This window comes from Haliotis rufescens, unplaced genomic scaffold, assembly GCF_023055435.1.
Source record: "Haliotis rufescens isolate VD_foot unplaced genomic scaffold, xgHalRufe1.0.p SCAF_13, whole genome shotgun sequence".
NCBI classification, from domain to species: Eukaryota; Metazoa; Mollusca; class Gastropoda; order Lepetellida; family Haliotidae; genus Haliotis; species Haliotis rufescens.
In genome coordinates this window covers 15693499-15708094 of record NW_025963813.1, presented here as the reverse complement: position 1 = coordinate 15708094, position 14596 = coordinate 15693499, and the positions used below count along the sequence as shown (strand labels likewise).

At 41.2% G+C, this 14596-nt stretch overlaps 1 protein-coding gene across 1 annotated transcript; it reads left to right on the top strand.

Moving 5' to 3' along the window:
- The first annotated feature begins 1948 nt into the window (after positions 1 to 1948).
- LOC124116396 (pantetheinase-like) lies at positions 1949 to 7713 on the top strand. The gene is made up of 2 exons (XM_046477716.2): positions 1949 to 2286; positions 4814 to 7713. Exons 1-2 carry the CDS (start codon positions 2083 to 2085, stop codon positions 6164 to 6166), a joined length of 1557 nt encoding a protein of 518 aa, XP_046333672.2. The 5' UTR covers positions 1949 to 2082; the 3' UTR covers positions 6167 to 7713.
- Positions 7714 to 14596: the final 6883 nt, after the last annotated feature.

Genomic DNA, 14596 nt, shown 5'->3' with positions numbered 1-14596 from the left:
TCTGTTTCCTTTAAGTGTATATATCACTTAATTATCACCTCATTCCATGTATATATAACCTTTATGTCTCCTCCTAAAATGTATACATCACTTCATTATCACCTCATTCCAAGTATATATAACCTTTATGTCTCCTCCTAAAATGTATACATCACTTCAATATCACCCCATTCCATGTATATATAACCTTTATGTCTCCTCCTAAAATTTATGCATCACTTCATTATCACCTCATTCCATGTATATATAACCTTTATGTCTCCTCCTAAAATGTATAAATTACTTCATTATCACCTCATTCCATGTATATGTAACCTTTATGTCTCCTCCTAAAATGTATACGCCACTTCATTATCACCTCATTCCATGTATATGTAACCTTTATGTCTCCTCCTCAAATGTAAACATCACTTCAATATCACCTCATTCCATGTATATATAACCTTTATGTCTCCTCCTAAAATGTAAACATCACTTCAATATCACCTAATTCCATGTGCATATAACCTTTATGTCTCCTCCTAATATGTAAACATCTTTTCAACATCTCCGGTCCTCGTTCCATGTCTATATAACCTTTATGTCTCCTCCTAAAATGTAAACATCACTTCAATATCACCTAATTCCATGTGCATATAACCTTTATGTCTCCTCCTAAAATGTAAACATCTTTTCAATATCACCTGATTCCATGTATATATAACCTTTAAGTCTCCTCCTAAAATGCATACATTACTTCAATATCACCTCATTCCATGTGCATGTAACCTTTATGTCTCCTCCTAAAATATACACATCACTTCAATATCACCTCGTTCCATGTCTATATAACCTTTATGTCTCCTCATATGTATACATCTCTTCATTATCACCTCATTCCATGTATATATAACCTTTATGTCTCCTCCTGAAATGTATATGTCACCTCCAAACATGCTTATATATATTCTATATCATGATCACCTCTTGCAAGGTTAATAACACCTGTATATCAGCACCTAATATATATAAAATATCACCTTTATATCAGTGGGATAAAATATATTTCCATATCACCGCCTACAATGTATATATCACTCTCACGATGCCTACTTACCGGTATATCGCTCCTGTTATTATTATATCACACCGCACGCACACACACACACACACACACACACACACACACACACACACACACACACACACACACACACACACACACACACACACACACACACACACACTCACACACACTCACTCACTCACTCACTCACTCACTCACTCACTCACTCACTCACACACACACACACACACACACTCACACACACACACACACAAACTCACACACACACACACACACACATATATATATTAACTTAAACACACACACGTACACACGTACACACGCTCACACTACACATGCACACGTAGATCGATGCACAGGATGTCAGTCACTGGAGTGTCTGGTCATTTCGCTGGAATATTGCTGAGTGCGGCGTTGAACAATTAACAATTACACATACACACTCACACTCACAGACACACAAACTCACTGACATACACACACACACACACACACACACACACACACACACACACACACACACACACACATATATATATATATATATATATATATATATATATATATATATATATTCTATAACGACCAAGGGATCGTCTAAACACTGACATAAACATTTGCGATTGGTTACCAATGTAAAGCGTCTGCAGAATCAACCGATGATACAGGGATTCAAAGAAACATATCTTATTATTGTTCCCATGATCTGTTGTTTCTCGGCTGACACAGCCCCCACCACAACTTTATCTAGGACAGGTCACAGCGCTCTCTCCTTGTTGACCCAGGAAAAACGCCTCCCTTAACGAGACGCCGATATTTGCGTTCTCGAAAATACGTGTCGTCACGCGCATGTCAGGTAATAACACGTGACCTTGTCAGCATTTACCACGCTCCCGTGAAGATAAGACGTTGCCGCCCAACTGCTTCTTCAGCAACAGTTGGACATCAACGAAAATCATTTTCAAGAATTTATTTCGGAATCGGTTATTAGTACGTCCATTTGACAACCTGTAGTCATGGCTTCGACCTGGATATACATCACGCTGACGATGTTGCTGTGTGTGGAGTCGGGAGAGTCAAGGACGTTTCGAGCTGCAGTTCTTGAACATGCACTGCACCTTCCCAACACAACTTCAGTCGTATCCAGGCAACAAGCACTGGCTTATGTTGAGCCTAATCTGGCCGAATTCGAACGCCAAGCTGCAATCGCTCGTTCACAGGTAAGACACTTCGCGGCTAAATTGATGTATTTATGACATGTTATGAAATATTTCCTTTATAATGTAGACGTATATGTACAGCATGGGTGGTGATATTTGTGTCTCCGTAGTAAAATGGATAGAGCGCCTGCCACGAGAGCCAAAGGTCAGGAGTTGGATCCCCGGCCGCGTCATACCAAAAGACGTTAAAAGATGGTACTTGTTGTTACCCTGCCTGGCGCTCGGCATTAATTGACAAAACAAGAACTGCTCGGCTCGGAGTCAGTAAACTGTGTCTGAGTAGGGTATTCATGTTAAAGTGGGGCATGGTATCTCAGTGGGCTGGCACTATAAAACCTGTATTAGTCCGGACTAGTACAAACAGCCGCGCTCATAATTAGTGACTAATTCTATTTCACCTCACCTGACAGGGGTGGTCGGGTAGCCTGGTGATTAGAGCGTTCGCTTGTCACGCCGAAGACCCGGGTTCGATTCCCGACATGGGTACAATGTGTGATGCCCATTTCTGGTGTCCCCCGCCGTGATATTGCTGGAATATTGCTAAAAGCGGCGTAAAACCATATTCACTCACTCGCTCACTCCTCACCTGACATATGTAATGTTAATCTCAAAGACGTACACGCGGAAATAATCATAACCGCGTCAGAGAGCCAACCTGCCTAGCCGCTGTCCGAAGGTCAAGTCCCGACTAACCCAAAGTCTTCTAATTTTAACCAGTCAAATCACTGACCAGCTGCCACGTATCGAATACGATACAACTCTGGTCAGCCTGCAGTATCCCGCACCTCATCCACAATGTCAAGCTTCAGTGGCCGACCGGCCATTCTCTAGCGCTGATAAGAAGCCATTGACTTGCACATGCCTCCGTGCTGTTGACCATAGTAAAAATAGCCCAGCTGCTGTAAAAATTTGTATTGGGCAGCGCTGTGAATAATTATCTATAAATATTTAACTTATTTAACTCAGGGAATATAAAAGACATATATAAACTCCCTGTTAAAACCTATACCCTGCCAAACTGCCTACGATATGAACTTAACTGATATAATGATTGTGAGCTCTCCGCAAGGCCACAAACTTTGCCTCCTGGGTGCACGTGCACCACGTGTGGTTCACACAGGATGTGAAAATTCATTGTGATCAGATGATGCGTTCAGATGCAACGTCACGGTATTTTAAATGTTCACCTCAACTATAGTTGCATTCAGATCATATGTTCCCCTGTTTTTTGTGGGTAAAGCATATCATCAACGATCATTTGGTAATTGACATTCAGAAAGCTGTACTCCTCTGAAAGAACCAGAGTGGTTCTATAAAATCTTGACTGTAAGACCTCCAATTGACTGGGTACCGAGAAACAACATCATTTTTTTAACACCAATTCCCAGACAAGCAGAATAAAACACCGTGTGGTATTAAGCGGTAATAAAAAATCGAGAAGAAAATGGTACTCATCTTTAATCTGATTTAATTCTCACAGATTCGTTCTCCTCTGCGGATGCCTGCGTATATACCAGATGCAATCAATCGCTCATGCCACGTACGCTCGATAATTCAGTTTGAAATTAAATTACATTAATAAAAAACAAACAGTGTTGTTTACAGGCAGAGATTTCCTCATTTGTACCACAGTAAACTTCGTTTATAACGAACACGCTTATAACGAACTGATCGATATAACAAACCTATATTTAGACCCGGCCTTTTGTTGTATATATGCTGTAAAAATGCTTATAACGAACAACGGTTATTACGAACTAAAATTCGTGGCCAATCGTTCGTTATAACCGTAGTTTACTGTAGATACATTTTTGAGGTAAAGATTGGGACCTTTGCATATCTACATGTTTGAGTCTTTGGGTAAAAGATCTACTAAATAAAGAGTGAGATGAAACATATTGTCCACTCCAAACATAACCCTCACCAACACAACAATTGCATAGAGGATTCATCACGAGTGTTTTTTTAATATGGGAAATATCAACCGAGTCTTAGTTAATGCACTTATATAGCGACGTGCATGTACGTGTGTGTGTTTGTGTGGCTGCTTGTACTAGTCCGGACTGATGCCGATTTATAGTGCTAGCTCACTGAGATACCATGCCGCAGTTGAACATGAATACCCCACTCAGACACAGTATACTGACTCCGAGCCGACCAGTCCTTGTTTTAGCCCCTTAATCCCGAGCGCCAGACAAGGTAACATCAAGTACCATCTTTTAACGTCTTTTGGTATGACGCGGCCGGGGATCAAACCCCGGACCTTCCGGACGGTCGCTCTACCACTAGAGCTTTCCCAACATGTGATAATGTCACTGTGAAGCTATACACTGATAATAATATACACATCTGTAATATGCAGCGTTATCTTTTCGTGGCGATCAATCCTGTTGTTATTCTAACAAAGCACGACGGAGTCAATCAAATAAATTGAAAAAATACCATACCTGTTAATATTCTATTTAATAATGACATTTGATTGTGTTCGCTATAAATGTGAAATTGTTCCATATTCTATTCCTTTCAGAGTGTTGATATTCTGGTCACACCCGAAGATGGAATATACGGCATGCGGTATAAAAGAACAACAATAAGACCGTATATGGAAACAATCCCAGACCCAAGGCACGTGACGTGGAACCCGTGTACCGCCCCCGCAGACATACCCAACGTCGACGTCCAACGACGTCTGAGCTGCATGGCCCGTCACAACGCGCTCTACCTGGTAGCCAACTACGGTGATATACAACCCTGCTCTGTCCGAAACGACCCAAACTGCCCTCCCGATGGCCACTACCAATACAACACGGACATTGTGTTCGACCCGAACGGTACACTCATCGCGAGATACCACAAAAAGCATCTCTTCTTTGAATACCAGTTTGACGAACCTACTGAAGCAGAGAACGTCGTGTTTGAGACGCCGTTTGGCAGATTTGGCGTCTTCACCTGCTTTGACATTATGTTTGAGAAGCCAGCAATATCTCTCATTGAAGACCTCAGTGTGGGCAACATCGTGTTCCCTACAGCGTGGATGGACGCCCTTCCCCTCCTGGCCGCGGTGCAATTCCACTCAGGATTCGCCATGGGGATGGGCGTGAACTTCCTGGCCGCAAACATCCATCGGCCCGGGGACAGGTTTCACGGCAGTGGTATTTACACGCCAGATGGCGCTGCGGTATACTACTACAATGACACCATCGGGACTGGAGGCGGTAAACTCCTTATTGAAGACATCGATATTATGGATAAAGCTGCACGTCGTCGTGTCGAGGACCAACCCAAACCAGACTCGAAGATGCTCAGCGCGGATCAGTTTGAGTTTAAGTCCTACCTTTTCAATGATCTGTTTAACTTTGTATCCCTCCGAGATCCTCACGCTGACGAAATCAAGGTCTGCCACAACGCTCTCTGTTGTCACGCTACGTACACGGCCGACCTTAATGAAGGTGACATGTATGCTCTCGGCGCATTTGATGGTCTTCACACATACGAGGGACAATATTACCTTCAAATATGTACAATGCTTAAATGTGCCAATTCATCCTATTCAAGCTGTGGTACACCAACATTTGATGCCAGCTCCATCTTCTCCAACATTGACATCCGGGGCACATTCAGCACACCCTTCATCTTCCCGAAAGTGCTAATGTCAGACAACGGAAGTCTCGCCTTAGCGCAGACGCAGTTGAGTTTCAAGAACGGAAGTCTCGTCACAAAGAATCCCCTGGATCTCCCGTTGTTGTCTGCGACTCTGTTTGGACGGAAGTATAGTTGGGACAACGGTAACGACTACGACAAGGCGTCTGGTTGCTGCGGTCGCGACGGCATTCTACTTACTATCTACCTGTCCCTGGTCTTAACACTGTTTCTTAAATGAAGATTACACGTGACACCTGATTGAGGCTTCGATTCAAGAATCTTATCCAAAATCGAACGCTACATCTCTCCCTATTGTCGTAAACCAAACCGACGACGTTTGACTTGTTTCATTGCTAAAGAATCATCAATACAATGTAAGCGAATTTGTTTCTTGTTTTTAGAATGAACATTCTTCTGCTGCATAAAATGCATTTGATATGGGAGTGATACAGTCTGATTGGTAGTTTGAAAGTTTGTCGAAGTTTGCCTTTGGCGCTAAAGATCAGCATAAATTAAAATATTTTGTTCGACTGCAAGTATAGTCAGACTTAATTCTGACATTGAATTAATTCAAGTTATGAAAACGCCCGAGATCAATGCACTTTGTTTGTTGATTTAGAGGAGGGAATTATCTCCAAAAGATTAACTAAATTGAAAGTTTTTGGTCACAAAAAAATAAAATGGCAATATAACCAGGGACATGTAACGTTTGTTAATAAAAACCCATTTGCACTGGCATTCTAACCTTGGTGCCATTACAATCAGGGCATTTTGCACTGCGGATATCCGTTCTTGGAAAAATACATGGCATTGTAAGCAGGGACCTAACAAACAGGTAGGACTGTATCTAGACTAATAACTGGATTACAATTTCAATATATAAACTGTTAATACAAAATTGATAGCATCCCTTTTATTAAGTGGAATACTTCTATTTGTAATATGTCTGCTGCGTGTCAAAATAGTATTTCATGTACTCAATATATGTTGCTTTCAAATTAAAACTAGTTTCTCTCATGCGGGTGCGTGTGAGTGTGAGTGTGCGTATTCTTGTCTGTTCATGTTCGTCTGAGTAATGGTACCAGACAGTTTCTCATGTTTTTGTAAAGTGCATTCAGACTTGCAGATGTGTATGTGATGCGTTGATGATATTACACAAGAATATGCGTATGATTAGTTGTCAATTAGACAGTATGGTGAATGAAGTATGCTTTATGTACTGAAGTGTCATTACAACCCTTGTCTTCATCAACTGATCATGAGATGTAGATAACCTACCGCAACCTCTGTACTATAGTCTCGTGTTGCCTTTTAGCCAAGATTTTATTGGATTAATACGTTGCAAGGTTGTGGGTATTTGTGAATTTATCATTAAAAACTGGCTCCCACAAGAGACATCGCTTGGGTGACATCAAGCGATATCCACATTGTAGATATCGCTGCAATGAAATTGCATCACGATGCTTTGGAGACCATTGTTACGTCATTGGTTACCATGACGTCAGATTCAAATGACAACACTCACGGCTCTGCCACTGAAACTGTAAGCAGTATTTTTTACACTTTTTACTTATTACAGTCTACACACTGTTAAAATTGGACAAATGATGTTGGATGATAAATAAAATCTCACCCGAGTATCTTTTGATATCAAATATATCAATTCTCGTTCATATCTGTGATATCAAAAGACACTCGGGTGAGATTCTCCATGTCTTAGACATTAATCGACAACATTTTTGTCATTGTGATTGGAAGGGAATTCTTTTTAATACATTTGTATAATGACAAAACATTTTTTGTTGGTTTTACTTATTCCTTTAATATTGAGTGAGTGAGTGATTGAGTGAGTATAGTTTTACGCCGCTTTTAGCAATATTCCAGGAAGGGACACCAGAAGTGGGCTTCACACATTGTACCCATGTGGGGAATCGAACCCGGGTCTTCGGCGTGACGAGCGAACTCTTTAACACTAGGCTACCCCACCGCCTCTTAAATAACAGTATTTGTTTCATGAGTATTACAAATACTTGTGTTCCCCGAAGTAATTATGGTCAACACGGTAACCCAGTCTCGTCACGAGAGAGTCCTTAGTTCGATTTCCCTTACAAGTTGTGCAAATAGGCATTTAAATCACTCACGCACTCACCATGATCCCGAGGCACGGGACTTAACTGGCTATAAAAGTCTAGTTCCCACCCTTGCCGCACCAGGCTGGAATTTCCATGCTCAATCTTAGCACCACCAGTGGCTATTACGAGTTATGTCCCTTCTATGTCCGTCCTATTGACCAATCAGATTCCAACAAAATGGCGGCGCACAGTCAAGACGATCTGATCGATAATCAAGATCTATATTGTAATAAAACGGGAAGATTTTTCACTATAAGGTATGTCGATGTTTTCGTATTTTTTCTGGTATTTTTTTCCTATTTGATGGTTCATAAGTTGGATAAAACACGGTTCCTCAGTTTGGGTTGAACATATAAACCGCGAACGAGGAAAAAGCCAAAGCTGAGGAGGCGTGTTATATCCGATACATAGTGACTTAACAGAATCTAAAATAACTGATGCTGATTATAAACATGTTCTTTATGTTTGGGTAAAAAAACGCTATAAGAATTTATCATGATCTACACTTAAAAACTGATGTTCAATATCTCACCGACATATTTGAGATATTTAGAAAGACCTGTTTAAATCAATATGGCTTGGATCCAGCATGGGACTATTCCAGTCCCGGACTCTCGTGGGATGCATTGTTGAAAAAGACTAATGTAGAACTTAAACTACTCACTCATTATGATATGCACTGGTTTGTTGAGAAAGGATTAAGTGGTGGTATATCAATAGGAGCGTAAAGGTATCCAAAGGCCTATAATGACTAAGTGGAAGGATATGGTCCGAGTAAACCTGATACACACATATATTAACAATTTGTATGGATTTGCTCTGAGTCAGCCTCTACCCACAGGTGGTTTTGAGTAGGTCGACAATGACGATGTGAATTATATTCCCAAAGATTCTGATGAGGGTACATACCAGAAGTTGACTTAGCATACCCCCAAAAGTTACATAAACACTACTGCTAGTTCCTGAAAGAATAATGGTTAACAGAGATGGATGTCAGAATATCAACACAACTTGATGGGAAAGACAAGCTTAGCTAATGTAGAAAGTCTCGAACCAAATTTGATTGATAAGACGAAATATATAGTCCACTATAGAAATCTCCAGTTGTATATCTATCATTGGGAATGAAGCTAAAGAGAATACACAGAGTTCTTAAGTTTGGTTCAATCCCTTGGATGGAACCCAATATAAGGCTGAAGTCAGATTTAAGAAAGAAGGCTCCGAGTGTTTTCTAAAAAGAACCTATGAACCTCATGAATAACTGAGTATTGGTAAAACTATGGAGAATCTACGGAAGCGCGTTGATTTAAAATTGGTCAGATCTAATGAGGAAGAAAGATTTAGGAAACTAATAGCTAGTCCAGTATATTTGCCATATTGCTTGTTTCTTTAACCAATCCTTAGCAACATCTTCAGATACTTTAGCTGCTGGAGCTAGTTTTTGTATTGCCCCTTTACCTTTCAATATCATCGTGGGTTGTCGTAAATTTTATCCGTTATTTATTAATACTGATTTTCCTTCAATACAACCATTCAGATAAATGTTCATAAAAGTGCAAAACAATGAACGATTACAAATCAACAAAAGAAGAACTTGAAAATCTGTATTTATGTACCGAGATCAAATTATCAAATGGCGAGAATTACCACAAGGCGTATATCCTATCAGGGATGTTAAGCCATCCAAATACGATTATCAACTGTTTCTATCCAATGTTTTGTTTGTTTGTTGTTTAACGCCGCACGCAGCAATATTCCAGCTTTATGACGGCGGTCTGTAAATAATCGAGTCTTGACCAGACAATCCAGTGACTGACATTATGAGCATCGATCCACGCAATTGGGACCGATGACATGCATCAACCAAGTCAGCAAGCCTGACCACCCGATCCCGTTTTTCGCCTTTTACAACAAGCATAGTCGCCTTTTACGGCAAGCATGGGTTGCTGAAGGCCTATTCTACCCCGGATCTTCACGGGTCAACTGTGAAGAAGAGTATAGGACACAGGACTCCAGGGGATACACACTCTGACACAGGGCTATAGGAAGGGATATACACTCCGACACAGGGCTCCAGGGTGATGCACACTCCGTCACAGGGCTCTAGGAAGGGATATACACTCCGACACAGGGCTCCAGGGGGATGCACACTCCGACACAGGGCTATAGGAAGGGATATACACTCCGACACAGGGCTCTAGGAAGGAATATACACTCCGACACAGGGCTCCAGGGGGATACACACTCCGATACATGGCTCTAAGGGGATACACACTCCGACACAGGGCTTTTGAACGCCGTAAAATAGTTGAATCAAGTTAAAATGAGTCAAATTATATTTCATGAAACTTCTAAGAACACCTTTATGTATTTGCGAAACAAAATCACGAGTTTTGAGCAAAAGGAAATATTCTCGCCCACAGGAGAAATATTTCAATAATGCTATAAAAAAGTTGAATTAAGTCTAAATGAGTTAAATTATATGACATGAAACCTCTAAGAACATCATTATGTATTTGCGACACTGAAACACAGGTTTTGGGGAAAGGCAGGCACATGGGCGACATAGTGTAAAGTTCATTTTTACTTCCTTGGTATGTTCCCATGAAAATGCACGTTTAATTTTGTAAATACCTTTGACCGAGACTGGGTAAAGACTGTAGAGTTTCTGGAGTATTGGGTTTCCATAATTGAAATGGGAGGTGTTGTTTGCTTTTACAGAATGGACCTGACATGCGTTTCCATGGCAATAGTTTTCCTCTGAGGGGAGTAAAAGCTCTCAATCTGGTCTGTTGATGGGGTGGAGTGTGGTGGTTGTTGTGGAGGTAGATTATGACAGGTCTGTTGATGGGGTGTAGCGGGGTGGTTGTTGGGGAGAAAGACTATGACGGGTCTGTTGATGGGGTGTAGCGGGGTGGTTGTTGTGGAGGTAGACTATGACAGGTCTGTTGATGGGGTGTAGCGGGGTGGTTGTTGGGGAGGTAGACTATGACGGGTCTGTTGATGGGTTGTAGCGGGGTGGTTGTTGGGGAGGAAGACTATGACGGGTCTGTTGATGGGGTGAAGCGGGGTGGTTGTTGGGGAGGTAGACTATGACAGGTCTGTTGATGGGGTGTAGCGGGGTGGTTGTTGGGGAGGAAGACTATGACGAGTCTGTTGATGGGGTGTAGCGGGGTGGTTGTTGGGGAGGAAGACTATGACGGGTCTGTTGATGGGGTGGAGTGGGGTGGTTGTTGTTCAGGTAGACTATGACAGGTCTGTTGATGGGGTGTAGCGGGGTGGTTGTTGGGGAGGAAGACTATGACGGGTCTGTTGATGGGGTGTAGCGGGACGGTTGTTGGGGAGGTAGACTATGACGGGTCTGTTGATGGGGTGTAGCGGGGTGGTTGTTGGGGAGGAAGACTATGACGGGTCTGTTGATGGGGTGAAGCGGGGTGGTTGTTGGGGAGGTAGACTATGACGGGTCTGTTGATGGGGTGTAGCGGGGTGGTTGTTGGGGAGGAAGACTATGACGGGTCTGTTGATGGGGTGTAGCGGGGTGGTTGTTGTGGAGGAAGACTATGACGGGTCTGTTGATGGGGTGTAGCGGCGTAGTTGTTGGGGAGGTAGACTATGACTGGTCTGTTGATGGGGTGTAGCGGGGTGGTTGTTAGGGAGGAAGACTATGACGGGTCTGTTGATGGGGTGTAGCGGGTTGGTTGTTGTGGAGGAAGACTATGACGGGTCTGTTGATGGGGTGTATGGGGGTGATTGTTGTGGAGGTAGACTATGACGGGTCTGTTGATGGGGTCGAGTGGGGTGGTTGTTGTGGAGGAAGACTATGACGGGTCTGTTGATGGGGTGTATGGGGGTGATTGTTGGGGAGGTAGACTATGACGGGTCTGTTGATGGGGTCGAGTGGGGTGGTTGTTGTGGAGGAAGACTATGACGGGTCAGTTGACTGGGTCGAGTGGGGTGGTTGTTGTGGCCTAACACAGAACAGATGTATAACCTGAGGGGTAAGAAGGCTTGACACAACAGATGTATAACCTGACGGGTAAGAAGGCTTGACACAACAGCTGTATAACCTGAGAGGTAAGAAGGCTTGACACGGAGCAGCAGTATAACCTGAGAGGTAAGAAGGTATTGTATATCTAGTTCAGTCATTGTACAGTGTTTACGATCGACACATATCCCGGTAGGTCCTACACTACTGCCTAGAAGTTCATTCCCCTTACACGCATGGGCAACGCGTTACGCAACCCGTGTGCACCCCCTTGGTCACTCGTGTGGAACCCGTACGCCACGCGTGTGATACCCGTGTGCAACGCGTGCCACACTCATTAGAGGGGGAACAAACTTTTGACCAAAGGAGGACCCATGGGCATGTCCAGCTGAACCTGGAGGTGGTAACAAGGAGATAACCTTTTGATTTGCTGACGAAAAAAGTTAATACACATTTTATTGTACTTGCTGGTGTTTCATTTTTAGATGTGATTACATGGTGTCTTGCGATGGTGTTAAGAGAATACACGATCCTGTTACATGTTATTCCTATTCAAATGCTTTTTTGTGATTTGACATTGAACGTCTGTAGTACGACTTTCAGTGATCATGTTTATGAGGTTTGGTGGAGCATTATTTTTATTGGACCCTAATTACTTTATGATGGTTGGGCCTCTTCGTCTCAGCTCCATAGCCGTGACGCTGGGAAAGGGCAGCATTTAATTAATGAGAGTAGAATATATATATCCTGGAGGATACACTGGAGGGAAAGGGCTATACTAATTACCGTACCACAGGAAGAGATCTGCAGACGTGAGCACGGGGTTGTGTGTAAGATGGCCGTCACATAATGGCCGCCAGGAGCGGTAAACATTGAGCTAAAGCAGTGTTGTTTTCACGGGCCTGTTGAATAAATTCCCAGCGCTGCTGTTCATATATCTTCTACTTGATCCTGGATACATCATTTTGGCATTTACATTATAATATTTTTCAACGTACATTAATGGTTTACTATATTTCATATATTTTAGAGTATTTGTCAATTGTGTTGAACGCACAAGCAATAATTGTAATTTGTGGTGACATCTAAATTTAAACGTCTCATTTAAAACAATAAGTAAGTACGATAGTAAATAATAATATTCAAATCGCATTAAAAAACAATGATAATAAGATTCATATGTAACCCTAAAGCCTGTGTTCCACATTCATAGCCAGGGGGACAGCTACATACTGACTAAACAAAGGGAAGAAGCTTGCCCTTACATATATGTAGAGACATCACCTGAATATGACTATATATGCAAATGTTACGTAACTGTACCTATCTTCACGAATTATTAAAAAATGGGCATAAAGTTCACGGAGACATCATTTGATAATGAATTCAGTTATTGATATCTAAAAACCGATTTTCCATATTAATAAACATTTCATGATAAAACACAATCAAATGTGTGATATAAATTCATTCTTTAGTATCCATAAATGAATTATTGATATCATATAACGAATAAATAGTAAAAAGGCGCCCTATATATTGTTCTTTGTGGACTGTATTAAGTAACGCATTTGCATCACGGTTATAATGTTAATTGCTAGTCTTTTTTCTGCACCATCATTTCTTTCATCTTATGAAAAACTGTTTAAAAAATGGCAACTTATAATTAACCAAGGTAATAATACTTACCCGATCTGCGTTTATTTATCTCTCTGTCATTATTATCGTTAACATGTGTCTACTTTTAAGTGTATATACTTATGCCATACATCGTACTGGTTAAGGAATGACACATCATCGCGAGATATATGTACTCCATACACATGATTCTATAGCACAGAAAACCGTTACCCCGAGTTACTGTGTAACGGTTCACCCCTTGTTTTCAGGGTTTATGCACGCCAGAGCGACATTGGGGTGAAAATAGCTCAACTTGACTCAACTTGTATGTCGCTCTCGCTTTAGATTTGCTAACGAATCAATTATATCAAAATAAAGCTGAAGTTATTATGGTTACGATTATGTTATTGTCATATAAATATAACGACAAGTATAGTGGCTATGAAACTTTTACTTAGTAGAACACACATATGGCAATTCACTCCATGCAGATCGCTCAAACTTTCCATAATTTTATATTATATGGAAAAATAAATACAAGGTAATCACAAAAACAAATACAGGCAATAATCTAGTGATTTATAACTTTATCTTGAAAAAAATATCATTTGAATAAACATGATAATTGGACACATGAGAATTCAACTATACATGGTAAAATCCATAGAATTACCATTTACATTATAGATTACTTTTCACTTAGAATAGCTTTTGTTTGGCAATATAGAATATCTGGAATTACATTTGGGTCAAACAAATGAAATTTCAAAAAGATCCTTGGCCACATAAGTAGATATCAAATTAGGTATTACAGTGCATGTTCTACATATCATAAGTATAGTTTTCCATTAAAATGACAACGGACAAATTTACCTTTCTAGTGTTCATGTCAACATGTATCTCTGATTTCAGATTTTTAGTCATATCTGGA

What these genes read in the sequence shown, in the direction of transcription:
- LOC124116396 (XM_046477716.2), top strand. Translation starts at nt 2,083, where the DNA reads ATGGCTTCGACCTGGATATACATCACGCTGACGATGTTGCTGTGTGTG. An exon ending in CTGCAATCGCTCGTTCACAG is followed by an intron (nt 2,287 to 4,813) that starts GTAAGACACTTC and finishes TATTCCTTTCAG; the next exon opens with AGTGTTGATATTCTGGTCAC.